We start from the raw sequence: 15,401 nt of genomic DNA, 5'->3' as shown, positions 1-15,401 counted from the left end.
TAAAATTTTAATTATTAGAGAGATGACCAGTTTTTAATAGACCTTTATCCAGTCTAAAAAAAAATGCAAAACCATGAAATAACAAATCACTAAAAAGATATAATTTTTCTTCTATCTTTAAAAAATGGGTATCCATGAAAATAATTGGATCCACATTACTGTACATCCAGAAATTATTGCATGCATTTATTATTGAGATTTTGTCATTTTAGACAAATGCTATTTTAATTTTTGTAATTTTGAGAAAAATCCGGTTTAATTCATATACAAATTTCAAAATATGATTTTAGATGATCGCAAATATAACTGTGTCTAAATTATTTTGCAATAATAAAACACTGCAATAATTTCTGAATTTACAATATTTGAGTTGAGATACTTCCAGCTGTGTTCATGTTTTTACAATGTTTGTTTTGAAATATGCAATAGATGCAAGCTAGACTTGCAAAAATATGTATCTGTTACCTACCTCCCTACTGATCCTATTTTTGACCAAAGACACTAATACTTTTTATTGCATTGCTCCAAATACAATGAAGGAATGGTGTTTTTATGTATTTAAAATAAAATCCTTTTGCCACTGACTGATGAGTCACATTTGTGGTTAATTTGTCTACAATGGTAACAAAAAAAAATCATTTCATTTGAAATTTCAGAGATTCCATTGCACATAATTATCAGATGTGTAAATGTAAACTCTTGTTGAACTCGACGAAAACATGATTTTTGAAAATTTTGTTGAAAAGACATAAATCATTTTTTAATCTCACCTACCCACTTTTCATTGTGACAGAAGGCAGGATAGTTGCATTTATCCTGCTATCAACCATTTTACCATAACATTATAGTTGTAAAGATAAACCAAAACAATGTATGTAAAGTAAATATATGGGATTTCATGGTATCTAGCTTCTGTGACATTCAAAACACTTTGTTACAGCGTTTAATACTTTGGGGTCCTCTTCTCAGTCCGCATTTAAAACAATGTGGATTTCATTACAATACAAATTCAATGGTGTGGGAGGTTAAACAGTTAAAAAAAAAAAATTCTTTTAAGCATAAATTTTAAATTGCAGAATTAAGAAACCTGATACATTGTAGGTATATATAAAATGTTGTTGTACTCTGACAGTGAGCCTTGTTTTTTCCTGCTTTGAAATCCAATAAAAAAGAATGTTATTTTCCTATAATGATATAATAGTGCATGTGTATTTTTTACATTTTATGATAAGACAATCTAGTAGTTGTATTGTAAAAGCAATCCTTTATCTTGTTTAAACATTTTTGAAGTTAATAAATTATGTGTATAACAATATATGTGTTTTATTAAACATATTTCATACTTCATGTACTTGTGATACTATACAATAGATTAAATAAATCGTAAAATTTTGAAAACACAAGCAATGAAATGAGTTACTTATAAGTTTCACAAGTTTTATAATGAACTGCTGAATGTTTTGGTTGTGATCTTTGGATGAATTAAATGCTATTCCTGTCATATCATATTTTTATCCATTAGGCATTACACTCAGAAATCAACACTTTATCAATCTTCATTGACTAAAATGATTCTTTTTGTAAAATCAATTATTGAAAAGCTGTAATTTGTCAAATCCTGTCACATTATTATATTTTTGAAAAGCTTTGAATTGTCAAATCCTGTCACATGTTTATATTATTGAAAAGTTGTGATTTTTCAAATCATGTCACATAGGTTTCTATTATTGAAAAGCTGAGATTTGTCAAATTATGTCACATATGTTTATTATGAATATTACTAAAATTTATACTTAAAGGTCATACTGACCAGATAAATTTTGATTGGGGGTTGATTAGATGTTTCTGCCAATCAAAATAGAGCTTTCATTGACGGGATAAGGAATGGATTTTATCTGCAATTAGCTTTGCCTTTTCTTGCCTTTATGCTTTTAGATATTTTTTTATTTTTTCATATTTGGATTTGGAATGAACTTATTTATTCTTAAGTTATAAGGATCTTTGAAATAATTCATGTGCTTAAATTTTTAAGCTATGTGAAAATGAATAAGATATATACTTCAGTACATACATGTATGTTAAAAAATTAAGGGTTGAAAAATTTCTAGACAAAAAACATTAATTTTAAAAGGCTGATTTAATAATTGTTATTTTAAGTATAAACTGTCAACCGCTCAGTTTGACTTGAAAAAAGAAAACATCTTTAAATTATATGCAAATGTAAAATGTGAAATTGTTTTGAATATAATTTTCCAAAGCTTACTGGTAAAGTAGAGAGAACATGGATCTCTCTGTAATACTAAGTTATTTCTTTATAACTTTTTGTACAAGTTTACTGGCTTAAATATTGATTTGATTATTGTTTCAAATATAATTTAGAAGAAAAAATGTGAAGACTGATTTCAATTTAGTCATGTTTCTAATATTCATATTTTTAATTAAAATTCTACTTTCATCTCATTGCTATAGAATCATGATACATAATAAATAAAGAAATTTGTGTTGCTTAGATGTCTTTATTCTTTTTATGCCCAACCTTTAGTACTTAATCTCTAAGATGGGATCACTCCTTGTTTTTGGTGGGGTTCGTGTTACTTAGTCTTTAGTTTTCCATGTTGTGCCTTGTGTACTATTATTTGTCTGTTTGTCTTTTTTAGCCGTGGCATTGTCAGTTTGTTTTCAATCTATATGAGTTTGAATGTCCCTATGGTATCTTCTGCCCCTCTTTTATATAAAAAAGAGGTCAACCAGCTATGTCAGCATCAAGACAAAAGTTGTTCTGGTTAACCATGGTAAGCTTAATGATTTAAATTTAAGTTATATCCCAGTTAAAAAAGCAATGTGTATCAAAGTAAGAAGTTACAACAGAAGTGAGCTAATGAGGCATAAAGCTAACACCAATTAATCAATCAATCTTAAACTTTCTTATTAAGTTGGTGTAATTAAATATAGTTCATAGGGAAATAGCTTGATCGATGTAAAACAACACAACCTTGTGGAATGCCCATATTACAAAATTTTAATAACGATAATTTGGGATGTTAATTTGATTGAAATTATAAGTAGACATATCAATATAAAATCTCCCTTAAAAAGTTATAGCATCACATCTATAACATAATTTATTAGAAAACCAATTAAGAAAGCATTACATTACCATGATGCTAAAAGGCCATGGGGAGAACACTGTATACAAGTGAAGATTAATAAGAACCTCTATTGGTAGGTGTATATTTGACTAAAAATCCCAATTCAAGAGAAATAACAAAAGTAAAATATTTGTATTAAGATTAATAAATGGTGAATTCTTTGTATCAACAATACTTGGTTTGTTAATGCCCCACAATGTGAGAACAACTGGTAGTGATGTTGTCAAAGGCCAAGATCTCAACAGCTGTTCATAGAACGGAATTTGTACACATTCAGGAGTAAGAGCGAAAACCATGTCTTGGAATCAGAATATTTTGTTTTCAGTTGGATAACATATATTCCCACATACTGTTACCTTGTGAACTATAATGTCAAGTATAAACATGGTTTATTTTCATACTACTGAAGCATATTCTTGTAATGATATGCATGTATTATTTCCAACTGTACATTAAACAAAAATCTACATTCATTATAAAATGTGCAAAAACATTAAAAATGATGTGCTAATATTTGATATTGATCTAAAATATTGTTAAAACATACAAAACGAAACCTAGGGGCAATCATAACCATAGGATGAAGACACCCATAAGTAAAATCAGTTTTTAAAATGCACACAAGCCTATATGCATTTGGTGTTATATGCAATAATTGCATTATGTATTCAACCGACAGACATGGTTTGCATGAATGACTTCATTTTCATGGTTTCTTGGTGGACGTTATGTTTCACAATAAGGTCAGTTGTTTTGATTCCGTAATAAATAGAGAATGCATGTGAGGTAAACATGTTTGTCTAACACTGTAAAAAGACTTCACTAATATCCGTTTTATACTTGTGACAAAACAATGTTATCAAATTTTTAAGTTGATATCAAGTAAACTTCAACTGAGGGTTTCTTGTGTATTATTCGGAGTTTAGTATGACGTCCATTATCAATGAACTAGTATACATATTTGTTTTAGCGGACAGCTGAAGGACGCCTCCGGGTGCGGGAGTTTCTCGCTACATTGGAGACCCATTCGGCTGTAGTTTGCTGTATGGCCGGGTTGTTTTCTCTTTGACACGTTCCCCATTTCCATTATCAATCTTATTCAATAAGACAAGTTAACCATTTCAGTATGTACACTTTTGTTATGTACCTGATTTTTTGGTGTATACATATATCATTTTGAGGCATGTCCAAGACAAAACGTTATTTTTCAGTTTTAAATGTAGGTTTGTTACGCTCTGACCGATTCAAAAAGCGAGACATATGTATGATGTTCCCGTCGGCGGCGGCGTCAACAATGTATTACTTTGTGATAAGGTCAGTTTATGGGGAACCACTAGTGCTAAGTCAATGCATATGATATTTGGTATGCAGTTCACTGACTTTGAATATTTGCATCATAACTATTTTAACTTCAACACTTGCATTATAAAAATCTCAAAATAAGGTTGACTTATCTCTGAAGAGACATGAATTGTCGAAATGCGCATCTGGTGCAAGAAAATTAGTACCGTCAATTTTATTACTACCACTGGGTCGATGCCTCTGCTGGTGGACTATTAGTCCCCGAGGGTATCACCAGCCCAGTAGCCAGTACTTCGGTACTGGCATGAAAATACGGATTTTGTGTGTTATTAAAATTTCCTGTTACAAAATATTAGAAATTATTATAAATTAAGGAATGAACCTCCCTCATGCAAAGCTCTGATTCCTTTCACGGATTTGGCTATACTTTTTGGACCTTTTGGATTATAGCTCTTCATCTTTTATATAAGCTTTGGATTTCAAATATTTTGGACACGGGCATCACTGAAGAGACATCAATTGTCGAAATGCGCATCTTGTGCAAGAAAATTAGTACCGTCAATTTTATTATCTCTTGTTAACAGTTTATTTGTGTACTTTCTTTGGCGCTGAAAAAAAAATTTACCCGCCAGTTTGTTTTTCTGATATAATAGAGACCAGCTCATCGATTACTTCTTAAAGTTTTCCGGTTATGTATACATCTTAGTTTCTGATGTTTCTTTCGGTTTTTTTTACTAGAGTAATTTTAGTTGAACAATTCATTTGTACATTTGATATTTTTAATACAGACAAAAATAGTTCAAACATGTTATTGAAAAAATACACGAATTAAAATGACATTAAATAACCACAAAAAAAATATCAAATTATACCATTTCCTACATTAGGATGCTCAGGAATATGACAGTTTTCCATTCGTTTCTTTTGTGTGAGCTTTTGATTTTGTCTTTTAAGGATCAAGCGAATTACATTTTCATAGAAAACTCTTTGGGTATTTTGGAAGAAATTTTTATATCAATTAAGAAAAAATCAATGAAATTATCAAAAGGCATGTTTTAAAAAAAAAGATTTTTTAACAACGATGACCTGCTCGTGCTAAAGTAAAATGTTCTCTGGATGTTTTTCCTGTTGTTGTGTCAGTAGCTATCGCTTCCAACTCAGTTCCTCCATAGATTAGTTCAAGTCGTATCTGCTTTTCCCCATATTTATTACATGACATTTTACTGACATCAACGGTCAAAGATCCTAGTTGAAAACACCCGTCTTCGTCGGTGAACTTTGGTGTTCTTTTAATGGAAGCATACACAATAAACTCCATATGTGTCTGATCTGGGTCAATGGTTTTATATGCTTTGCTCACTGATTTCCCAAGAGTTACGTGTTCACCATCTTTAACATGGATGCAGAATATCTTATCACAGTGGGATTTCCCATTTATAAATATCTTTTTGTCAACAGGATATTCTTTCCTAAATGGTTCTGTTGTTTCTATACCATAAGTAAAAGTACTTATCCTGGACTGAAACGTTCGCGGCGAATGCCCATATAGAACTGCCCCTTTTAGTACGGATAACACCGAATTTGGTGGTATTAAAACTCTAAGCGAACTAAACTTAAATCGAATTGCTTCCTGCAATAGATAACATTCGGAATATCCCCCAACCATGAACATGGTTGTCAAATCTGTTACTTGACTCTGCCGAAAAAGAATTGATAGATGATTTACAATGTCGTAAATAGCACCAGCAAAGAGTGATTTGAATAATGCAAGATCTATTTCTAGTTTGTCTTTAATTAATCGAATATTATTTTTGAACTTCAAGTTTTCGGATATCAGCTCGTTCACATCTTTTTCTCTAGTTTTCAAGCATAATCGATTAATGATATTCGGAAAAGTAAGCTGAACCTTACCATGACCGACTATAGAAAAGTCTCTCCTCTTAGCTCGTTCGAATGAATGAAATATATCCATATAATCTGACATATACTGTTTTTTAATCTCACTCAAAAGATCTCTGCCGACAATATCCTTTAAAAGTTTATCGAACTCTTGATCGACCTTGATTCCACCCCAGTCTCCGCCGCTCGCCTTGTTCAATTCTTTTATTCTTCCATTTTCCTGGATCTGATGAACTGCAATGTCAACCGTTCCACCTAAAAGCAACAAGAAATGTCATTTATATGTGTTTTTTTCCACATGAGAACAGCTTGCAATTAAAATTCTATATTTGTGTACTCCCATCAGATGCAAAAAGATAAACATGTTTTTTTTTCAATTTTGCCAATCTGAACATATTTTGTGTGCCTATATACAAAGACGGAGGTCTTTGTTATCTGTCGTGTATTTTGTCTCGTTCTTGATTTAGTGTTGTGACATGTTGTCATGACATAATGATAAGTCATATTATTTCCTTTAGTGAATTAAGGTTATAGAATATTTGCTGATTATGAGGTTTCCAGTGGATTTTCTGTAAGTCATTAACATATACCTTTACAATGTAAGGTCTTTTTTTGTTGCTGTTAAATTGAAATTTTGGTTCTAGTCGATTCGGAGCCTCACATTTGGATGTCAATATTTTTCTATTTAGGTTGTATTTTATAATAAAGATGCCAGTGTTTTATTGTGTTATTGAACTGCTGTAGCTTTGGTCATTGTTAAAGACCGTACGGTGACCAACCTTTGTTAATTTTTCGTCTATGGTAGAGAGTTGTTTCATTTGGAATCATACTTCTCAGCGCGTATGTGTATTCGTATAAAATGGTAAGCTACTAAAACAAAACATCTCATAAAATATTGTCTCTTATTTGGACATATACTAGTAGTAAACACATTTACCGCCAGCATCTAGGACGATGAATTTTTCTCCTCGCTCAAGTTCAGTGGCATCACTTCTCTTCATCCATTCTATACAGTATAGTGAGGCAGCTTCCGGTTCCAAAGCCATTACCAGACTGTTGTTTGGTATACCAGCCTTTGAAAACAAACGACTTATAAAACGTTTATTCATTTTTATACTTATTTTTCAATGACTTTTTCGAAATCGTTAGCATTATAATTTTTAATCCGCAATGTGTGGTTCCAGGTTTTGATTGAATCTCTACCTTCTCTTGTTTTGTCATTGTGAACATGCAATCGAATTACAACTTCCTACAGATGGTTGTAAAATTATTTAAGAATTAGCATGCATCTTAAAAATATAATGACAGAACTAATACAAAAACCATTTTCTAGAAAAAAAGAACTTTGCGTTGCTTATCTAGTTCAAATTAATTCATCCTGGATCGGTATGTACTTAAATGTAAAAAAATTAAAAAACAAAGTTGAGACATTTTATCAGGGATGGATGATTTTATAACTTCTTTTTACTTGCGAATATATTTCTAATCATTGAAAAAAAAACAGAATATAATTTAAAATTGCCAATAGACTTCTCCTTTAACTATCCAACGGTTCAGTAAAACAAATCAAAGTATAAATTTAGATAAACAAATGCCAAAAACATACTCTATTAGCAGCTTCTCTCATGAAAGTTTTAGCATTATCATTCCATAGAGCTGGAACGGTGAGTACCCAACGGATTTGTTCCTGGCCAATGGAAGAATCTTTCGCATAACACATTGCAAGTAAATCTGCCTTCATGTAACCAATCGCAGCAGAGAAAACTTTCAATGCTGACATACGTTTCCCTTGATTGTCTTTCAATTTGGTATTGGTATTTATGTTCTGAAAACATACAAGACAATTCATGAACATGTCTAATTGTCATAGTAATAAAAAGAAGGAATAAAAAAAAAACTACATTTATTTCAAAAGCTGATAGGTAGCTGTGGAAAACACATACAACTTTTAGAAAGACGCTTAATTTTCATCTTCACCAATAGAACCTATGCTATATTGGAATGTATCATTTTTATTCAACCGTCAATTGGATGAGACTTTTTAAGTCGAAAGCAACTCGTTCTAAAAGTACCAAACTCTTAACACCGAAATTAAATCTTAAAGAGGTCTTATTATTTATTTTGTTTCATACATTAAATCTCGGGTTTACTGGGTGAAAGTCATTAGAAAAACTTTAATCGAAATCATGCGTCTTATTGCAACCACCTTCCTTCATGAATACAGACAATTTTTAAACCCGTTTTGTGTGCAATATTGTGATATCTTAATTTTTACGTTTTTACAGTGATTTTGAATCTATAAATTAGATATGTATTGTTAAAAAGTTCACCGAGATGTACATGTCTTGAGCAACACGACTGATGCCAAATGTGGAGCAGAATGTGCCGATCCTTCCAGACAGTTGAGATCATCCCCGGTTTGTATTTCGGTCTTTAACATTCTATGCATTATTTTACATACATTTAATAATATTTGTCTTTTTGCCCTCTTGTCTTTATAATACTTGGTTTTCTTTCATTTATCATTTTGTTCCATCGTCCTCTTTAGGATCCTAACTGTGTTAGCATTAAAGGCTGTAGTAACAGTGAAAACTTAACAGCCAATGAATCACGTGACATGTGAACAGATTGTATTTAAAAACTGAGATTATCGATAACTTTTCTTACCATGTTTTGATACAGTATCATCTTAAATCGACTGAAATAAAACCACTCGTCAACATTACTATCTTCATCCTCTAAAAGTCGCAGATATTTTTCTTCAGCTTCAAATCCAAATGAGTGAAATCGTCTCTTTTCATCAAATAGAATCGAAGTGGACGTTTTGACCGCTTTGAACTGAGAACTAGACCATAATTTTGCAGTTATCAACATCGGATTCCTTTTGTGTTCGTTAAATGAAGAAAACGCATAACCCGAGTAAGAAGTACCGAAATCTATAGCAGCAACAATAAGAAAACTATTGGTTTCCGTATTTGTCACGTCCTCTACTATTTTCTCTTCTTTCATTTCCTTTAAAGTTTTTCTTTGGTTATCCGGAAGATTTGTCGGTTTCCGTTGTGCTTCCGGTTTATCCTTTTGTTTAGTGTTTTCAGACATTTTAATTGTACTTTTGTTGCCTTCAGAATCTTGTTTCATACTATTTTTACTAACAGTTAATTCTAATTTATTTGATACAGTAACGTTGTATTTCTTAATTTCTCTCTTGGGAAGGGAAGATCGATGTAATAATTTGGTTGGTAACGTCACTGGGTTTATAGTTTCAGAGTCAGTTTCGGATTTAAGTGGACTTAATTTCTCATCAATGCATCTTACATCTGCTTTTGATGGTATTAACGACCGTTTACTCAATTCAAAATCTTCTTTTTTCTTCATCGCAGACTGAATGTATTCTGCACCAATCTTTTTGAAGTCGACCTTTTCTTTGTTATCTTTATGTTCCACGGGTTTGGACTGCTGTTCGTTGTTTGCTTCTTTCTTTTTTGATTTTAATAAGACATCCTTCCTGTTGTCTGTCCCTATTGTTTCGTTTTTAGTTCTATTTTTAATCTTTTCATCTACGAACGATTTAAAGTCAAGTGATTTACTATTTTTATTATCTACTGTGTTTGGAAGTAAACATTTGTTATTGTTTTGTATTTCGGGCGAATTGAAAAGGTTGCATTCGTGTTTACGTTTTATATACGTTGTTTTTGAACGCAAAAGGGATCTTTGAATAGTTCTGTAATTTAATTTACGAACCGTTGTATCGTCACTTATCCTCACTGATTTCTTCTTTTGATCTGCTAATTGACTGCCATATATCGCTTCAGTCCGTCTTGGTAGCATAGTTTGCATTTTAAGTTAGGGTTTGTATATTTTGTTGTTAAGGATTCTGTCAGTAAGAGTGTTCCAGTTCCACAACACCGAACAAAGAAAGATTTCCCACATTAAACTTTCTTTTCAATCTGATGTAACAAAGGCGTTTCTGCTATCGAAGAAATAGACGCAGGTTAGATTTCTTTGAATTCTGGAATAAAAAGCATTTATATTTTATTTCTTTTATTTGTTTTGAAATACCTGCTTTGATACTATCGAATTTACGTATACCTTCATACGAATTTGTTGCTGTCGGTTGGATTTTAATGTTTATTTCTAAAACGTCTGCATTAGAAGCTGTCTCTATATATCATATTTGAGTGTCAATTTGTAACCTTTCAATTCATCTTGAAACTGCCTGTGCTTTGCCAGTGAATAATTGACACGAACAAATATATTTCGCATAACATAGAAATTCAACTGTACAAATGAATTACAAGAAAGACAATTCCAGTCCAATTTACATTGTATTATTTCAGATTATTTAGAATGTTTTTGTATTTTTATACAAACATAAGGGAGTTCGCCTTCAATGATAATAGCGGCAAATTTCTGGAGTTCAGATTTTCAAACCATTAATTTGTTTAATTTTTCTATTATGTTGTTTTAACGAAATGAACTACACTATTATGTAAACGTTTTCTCTTAATTAGAGCATAGAAAATAAGTGTCAAACAAACGTGTACCACTCGGTATATGATCCTTCTTTACATTAAATACGATTAAAATTTTAATTGATATATCTGAATACTTTTAGAAAAAAAGCGCATCATGTCAAATACATTGGGCAATCTTAACGTCATGACCGAATAAATCGTTTACACTTGATCATTCTGAATACCACACAACACTGCTATGGCTAGAACAATAATATAGCTGCTGTTTCTGTCGCCTCATTTCAAGTTCTATTCCCCTAGTTAGATGGTGATGGTTTATTATTTTATTATAATTATAAATTTTGATGTAGATTAATTATAAATGATCAAATCTATAATGATTGTGTTTATACGTAAATGTAAATACCTCCAATGAACCCGGTCTTCCTATTAATTGTTACGTTTAATTAAAAAATTTAAAAGGAATAGTAGTATTGTCGAATGTGTAAGAATACACTTAAATGTTTTGTCTATATCTGTTAATGTACGTGTTGACTGGTATTAGTTTCAATTTTTATGGTTTGTAATACTTTTAATTCTAAATTCTAAATTGATATACAAAGGTACATGATTTTTTTTTGTAAAAAACTATCATGTCTAATATATATAGGAACAAATGGATGACATGACTGAATAAATCGTTCACACCTCAGGGAACATTGCACCACTCAATACTTATTAGAATATAAACATAATGTGGCTGACCATTCTATCTCCTTATAAGTTTATACCTCCAAATAAATGGTGATGTTTTATAAAAGAACATACACAGTAACGAAAAGAACTAAATTAACACTTATGATTATTCTGATCTCGTATATATTTAATTTATCTTTTAAATTACTAATAACAAATCTGATATGAATTATCATATATTATCAAACCTATTATGGCTTTATTTATCCGTAAATATTAATACCTCTAGAAGATCCGATCTTTCAACTGTTACTCCTAAATTTAAATGATAAATATAATTGTCGATTGTGTTACAATACACTTATATATTTTGATTAAAACTGTTTTGTGTACATGTTGATTGGTATTCGTTTCGACCGGTATTGTTAAATTAGACGTGACTTTTGTGTTTGTTCACTTGTACTTAGTTTATTGTTTTAAAATTATTTATGGTGTTACACTAGACAATAGGGGTATGGTCAAATTTCCCTGTATTCAATTTACTTACAGTAACGAAGCTTGGAAGATATCTAAAAGAATATTGAATGCCAAAAAGTCTTAGTTATATATTTTCTAATTATTTTCAGCAATTTCACATACAAGTATAAACATGAAAAAGCAAATTGTTATTCGCCAATAAACATGAATGTTGAAAGGTATATCTAAACAATGTTGCAAAATAGAAGGTGCAATAAAGGCTTTCATCGGATCCCTGAAAAATCTTAAATCTAAAAATAGTAATGACATGACGTTCTGACGGTTTTTGTAGTTTTGCATTTAATAATTCAATAATTGTAAGACCTATAGGGATGTACTTACCCAGTCAACAGACTAACAGTGGGCGAACGTTGGCAAATTGTCGATCCGTTGGTCGACCGTTGATGTTGGCTGTACAACATTGGCCCAACGTTGGCAAATTGACGGTCCGTTGATCGCACGTTGATATTGGCCCAACGATGGCAAATCGTCGATCCGTTGGTCGACCGTTGATGTTGGCTGTACAACATTGGCCCAACGTTGGCAAATTGACGGTCCGTTGATCGCACGTTGATATTGGCCCAACGATGGCAAATCGTCGATCCGTTGGTCGACCGTTGATGTTGGCTGTACAACATTGGCCCAACGTTGGCAAATTATCGGTCCGTAGGTCGCACGTTGACATTGGCCCAACGTTGGCAAATTGTCGGTCCTTTGGTCGCACGTTGATGTTGACTGCAGAACATTGACCCAACGTTGGCCTGTTGTTGTTAATCCATACTATTATCTTATGTTGGCTATAAATGATTGGGTCAACGTTGGCGTTATATTGGTAGCAACATAGGGCCGATATAAAATTTTGTTATTAAAAATTGTTATGAAATATTTTACGCTTTGTTTTACTTTGGAGGCGGATAATTCTGATTGTTGCATGCTTTATGAAAATTTAATGTTGTACCGAAAGTGTTCATTAACTGAAATTACATTTACAACTCTATGTTGGGCCAATGCTGGGCCAACGTTGATCCAACATTATACTATTAATATAAGCCAAGTAAAATTTATACTAGAATATCATTGCTGTACTAAAATTGTGTATCGTAAACATAGATTGCCTGGTTAAAAGTTTAAATTTATTGCAATCATCATTTTCATTTAACTTTGTGAAATATAATAATTTAGCAATTACATACGGATTGATATTTGATACAGCCAGTATGTTTATCAATCAAGCACATTCTGATCAGATTGACCATATAATAGACAAATTTCAAAGATAGTTGCTATGGTAATAAAGTTTATAGGAAATCTGAATTTAATGGGATGGTCACTTTTGTGGTTTTTTCCTGTTTTGTATATGTAAGAAAGTAGTGGAACGAAGAAAATAGAAAATGAAAAAACATACCATATGTGAGGTTCAAAGAGAAAGAAAGTACCATGTAAGTTGTAACTTTAAAAATTCTGATATATACATATGTATATGCGATTATGAATGACAACTACATTGTTTTTTAAATTGAGGGATGTTGATCAAAATTAAAACATAAAATTTCTATCATTTTATAAGTTTGGTCTTGATGTTTATAATTTCCAGGCAAAATATTTTCTAGATTTTGTTTAAATCATTTCAATCCTATATAGCCATGCATTATTTGTCTCTGAACATTAGTAACACTAAACAAATTGTCTATTGAACATTAGTATCATCAAACGAATTGTAAATTACCAATATTTTAATAATCTATTTATGAAATCTATATCGGTTTCCTTTATTACCATTACTGAAGTTAATGGAAAAGAATCTTAAAATGTACCTTGGTACGTAATGTTTCGGAAATGTTGTATAATGATTACTACTAAAAAGAAAATTAAATGAATTTATACTGCGATATTCCTCATGAATATTTAAATAGTAGTCCGTAACTATATCTAAATATTCATGACGACCGCTCCAACCCGGAACGACTCAAACTTATCTCTTTTACAATTGTTGGTAAAAGAATAAAGAATATTGGCAATACTAAATAAAATTTTATGATTATTATCAAGACTCTTATGATAAAAAGAATCTATCAATACGAAACACATAATCATCGTGCATAATCAACACGAAGAACGTTGGAAATTATTAGCATGATTTAACTTGACGTTATGTAATAAAAATTACGACGTCACGAATTTTGATGGGTTTTTTTGCCAAAATGTGGGGTTTGCGTCGCTTCTACAGGGAAAACGAAGTCGGTGACCATATTTTTTTTTAATATCATCTAATTCGTAAGACAAAGAGGAAAAACATATTAATTTTAAAAAAAATTCTATGGAGCGGTTCTCGTGATTTATACCAGAAACCAAAAATTGTAGAAGAAAAATATAGATTTACCCTATATATTCAATGTAATTTAGTACCCTCTCGGACCATTTTAAAAATGGATTTTTCGTGAAAACGAAGTCGGTGACATATACTTTTTTTTACATTTTCTGATACATATTTTCAATATCTAATTGAGTTCTAAATTTAAAAAAAATCTATGGACTAGTTTATTTACTGATCCTTGACCTTAAAAGAAATCTATGTTTTTGCTTTCAGACCAGAATACTGTCGAAATAAAGCTAAATAATAGGTGTGTTTCAATGTAAGAAAGAGTCCGGGAAACGCTCAGAATGCACGATTTTTCGTTATTTTTATCAAAGCTTCTGGGGCCCCCAGACCCCTTGCCAGAATTTCCTCGCTACGCTCGCCGAATATATTTTGCCTCACTATTAAAAAAGGCTAGTTACGGCCCTGAATTAGCTCGGCAGAGCCTTGCATTTCTCCGTTTCTAAGCCTTATCCTTATATCGTTAATATGTACAGTCAACTCACTACTATTGTCTATGTGTTAGTTTTATTATTTCTAGATCGAATGCAAGCATATACTATATATTTGTGAACGCTGATCATATACACACTTGCACATGTTTAACAGTGTTTAGATATATCAAATAGTGTATTTAATTTTTAATCTTATTAAATGCATTGTAAGAATGTCGCAATTTATAAATAATTATACCGACTCGACTGAATTTAGTTTTTTGTCGACGGCAAAACATTTATCAGTCACAAAAAGCTGAGGTTTGAAATATAAAAAAATAGGAGGGGGAATAAAAAAAAGACTATACCACACATAACGATATTTATAAAAGAAAAAGACTATAAAGTTTATTTTCTAAATTACTTAAAGTAGCTTTTCTTTTTTTAATATACAATTTTACATTTTAATATAAATTTATAGTTCCGATTTTTGAGTACTACAATAGACAAAATAAATCAGAGTGCAAAAGGAATAATACATAGCTAGAAATAATTGGAATTATTGACAACATCCAGGCTAGAAAATGCATGGGAA

General features: G+C 31.2%; 1 protein-coding gene across 1 annotated transcript; it reads right to left on the bottom strand.

The window, feature by feature from the left end:
- Positions 1-5,218: 5,218 nt before the first annotated feature.
- LOC143041993 (heat shock 70 kDa protein 12A-like) lies at positions 5,219-11,894 on the bottom strand. Its single transcript, XM_076214189.1, has 5 exons — positions 11,784-11,894; positions 9,018-10,359; positions 7,957-8,175; positions 7,288-7,423; positions 5,219-6,605 (listed from the first exon to the last, which is right to left on the bottom strand). Exons 2-5 carry the CDS (start codon positions 10,185-10,187, stop codon positions 5,524-5,526), a joined length of 2,607 nt encoding a protein of 868 aa, XP_076070304.1. The 5' UTR covers positions 10,188-10,359; positions 11,784-11,894; the 3' UTR covers positions 5,219-5,523.
- Between the last annotated feature and the right edge of the window lie 3,507 nt (positions 11,895-15,401).

Source organism: Mytilus galloprovincialis, chromosome 8, assembly GCF_965363235.1.
Source record: "Mytilus galloprovincialis chromosome 8, xbMytGall1.hap1.1, whole genome shotgun sequence".
Lineage (NCBI taxonomy): Eukaryota > Metazoa > Mollusca > Bivalvia > Mytilida > Mytilidae > Mytilus > Mytilus galloprovincialis.
The sequence above is the reverse complement of the archived record's forward strand: the minus strand, read 5'-3'. Positions and strand labels throughout refer to the sequence as shown.

Coding starts and splice junctions, on each gene's coding strand:
- LOC143041993 (XM_076214189.1), bottom strand. CDS start 10,187: ATGCAAACTATGCTACCAAGACGGACTGAAGCGATATATGGCAGTCAA. Junction 7,424..7,956: donor TGAGAGAAGCTGCTAATAGA/GTATGTTTTTGG, acceptor TTGTTTTCAAAG/GCTGGTATACCAAACAACAG. Junction 6,606..7,287: donor CATCGTCCTAGATGCTGGCG/GTAAATGTGTTT, acceptor TGTTGCTTTTAG/GTGGAACGGTTGACATTGCA.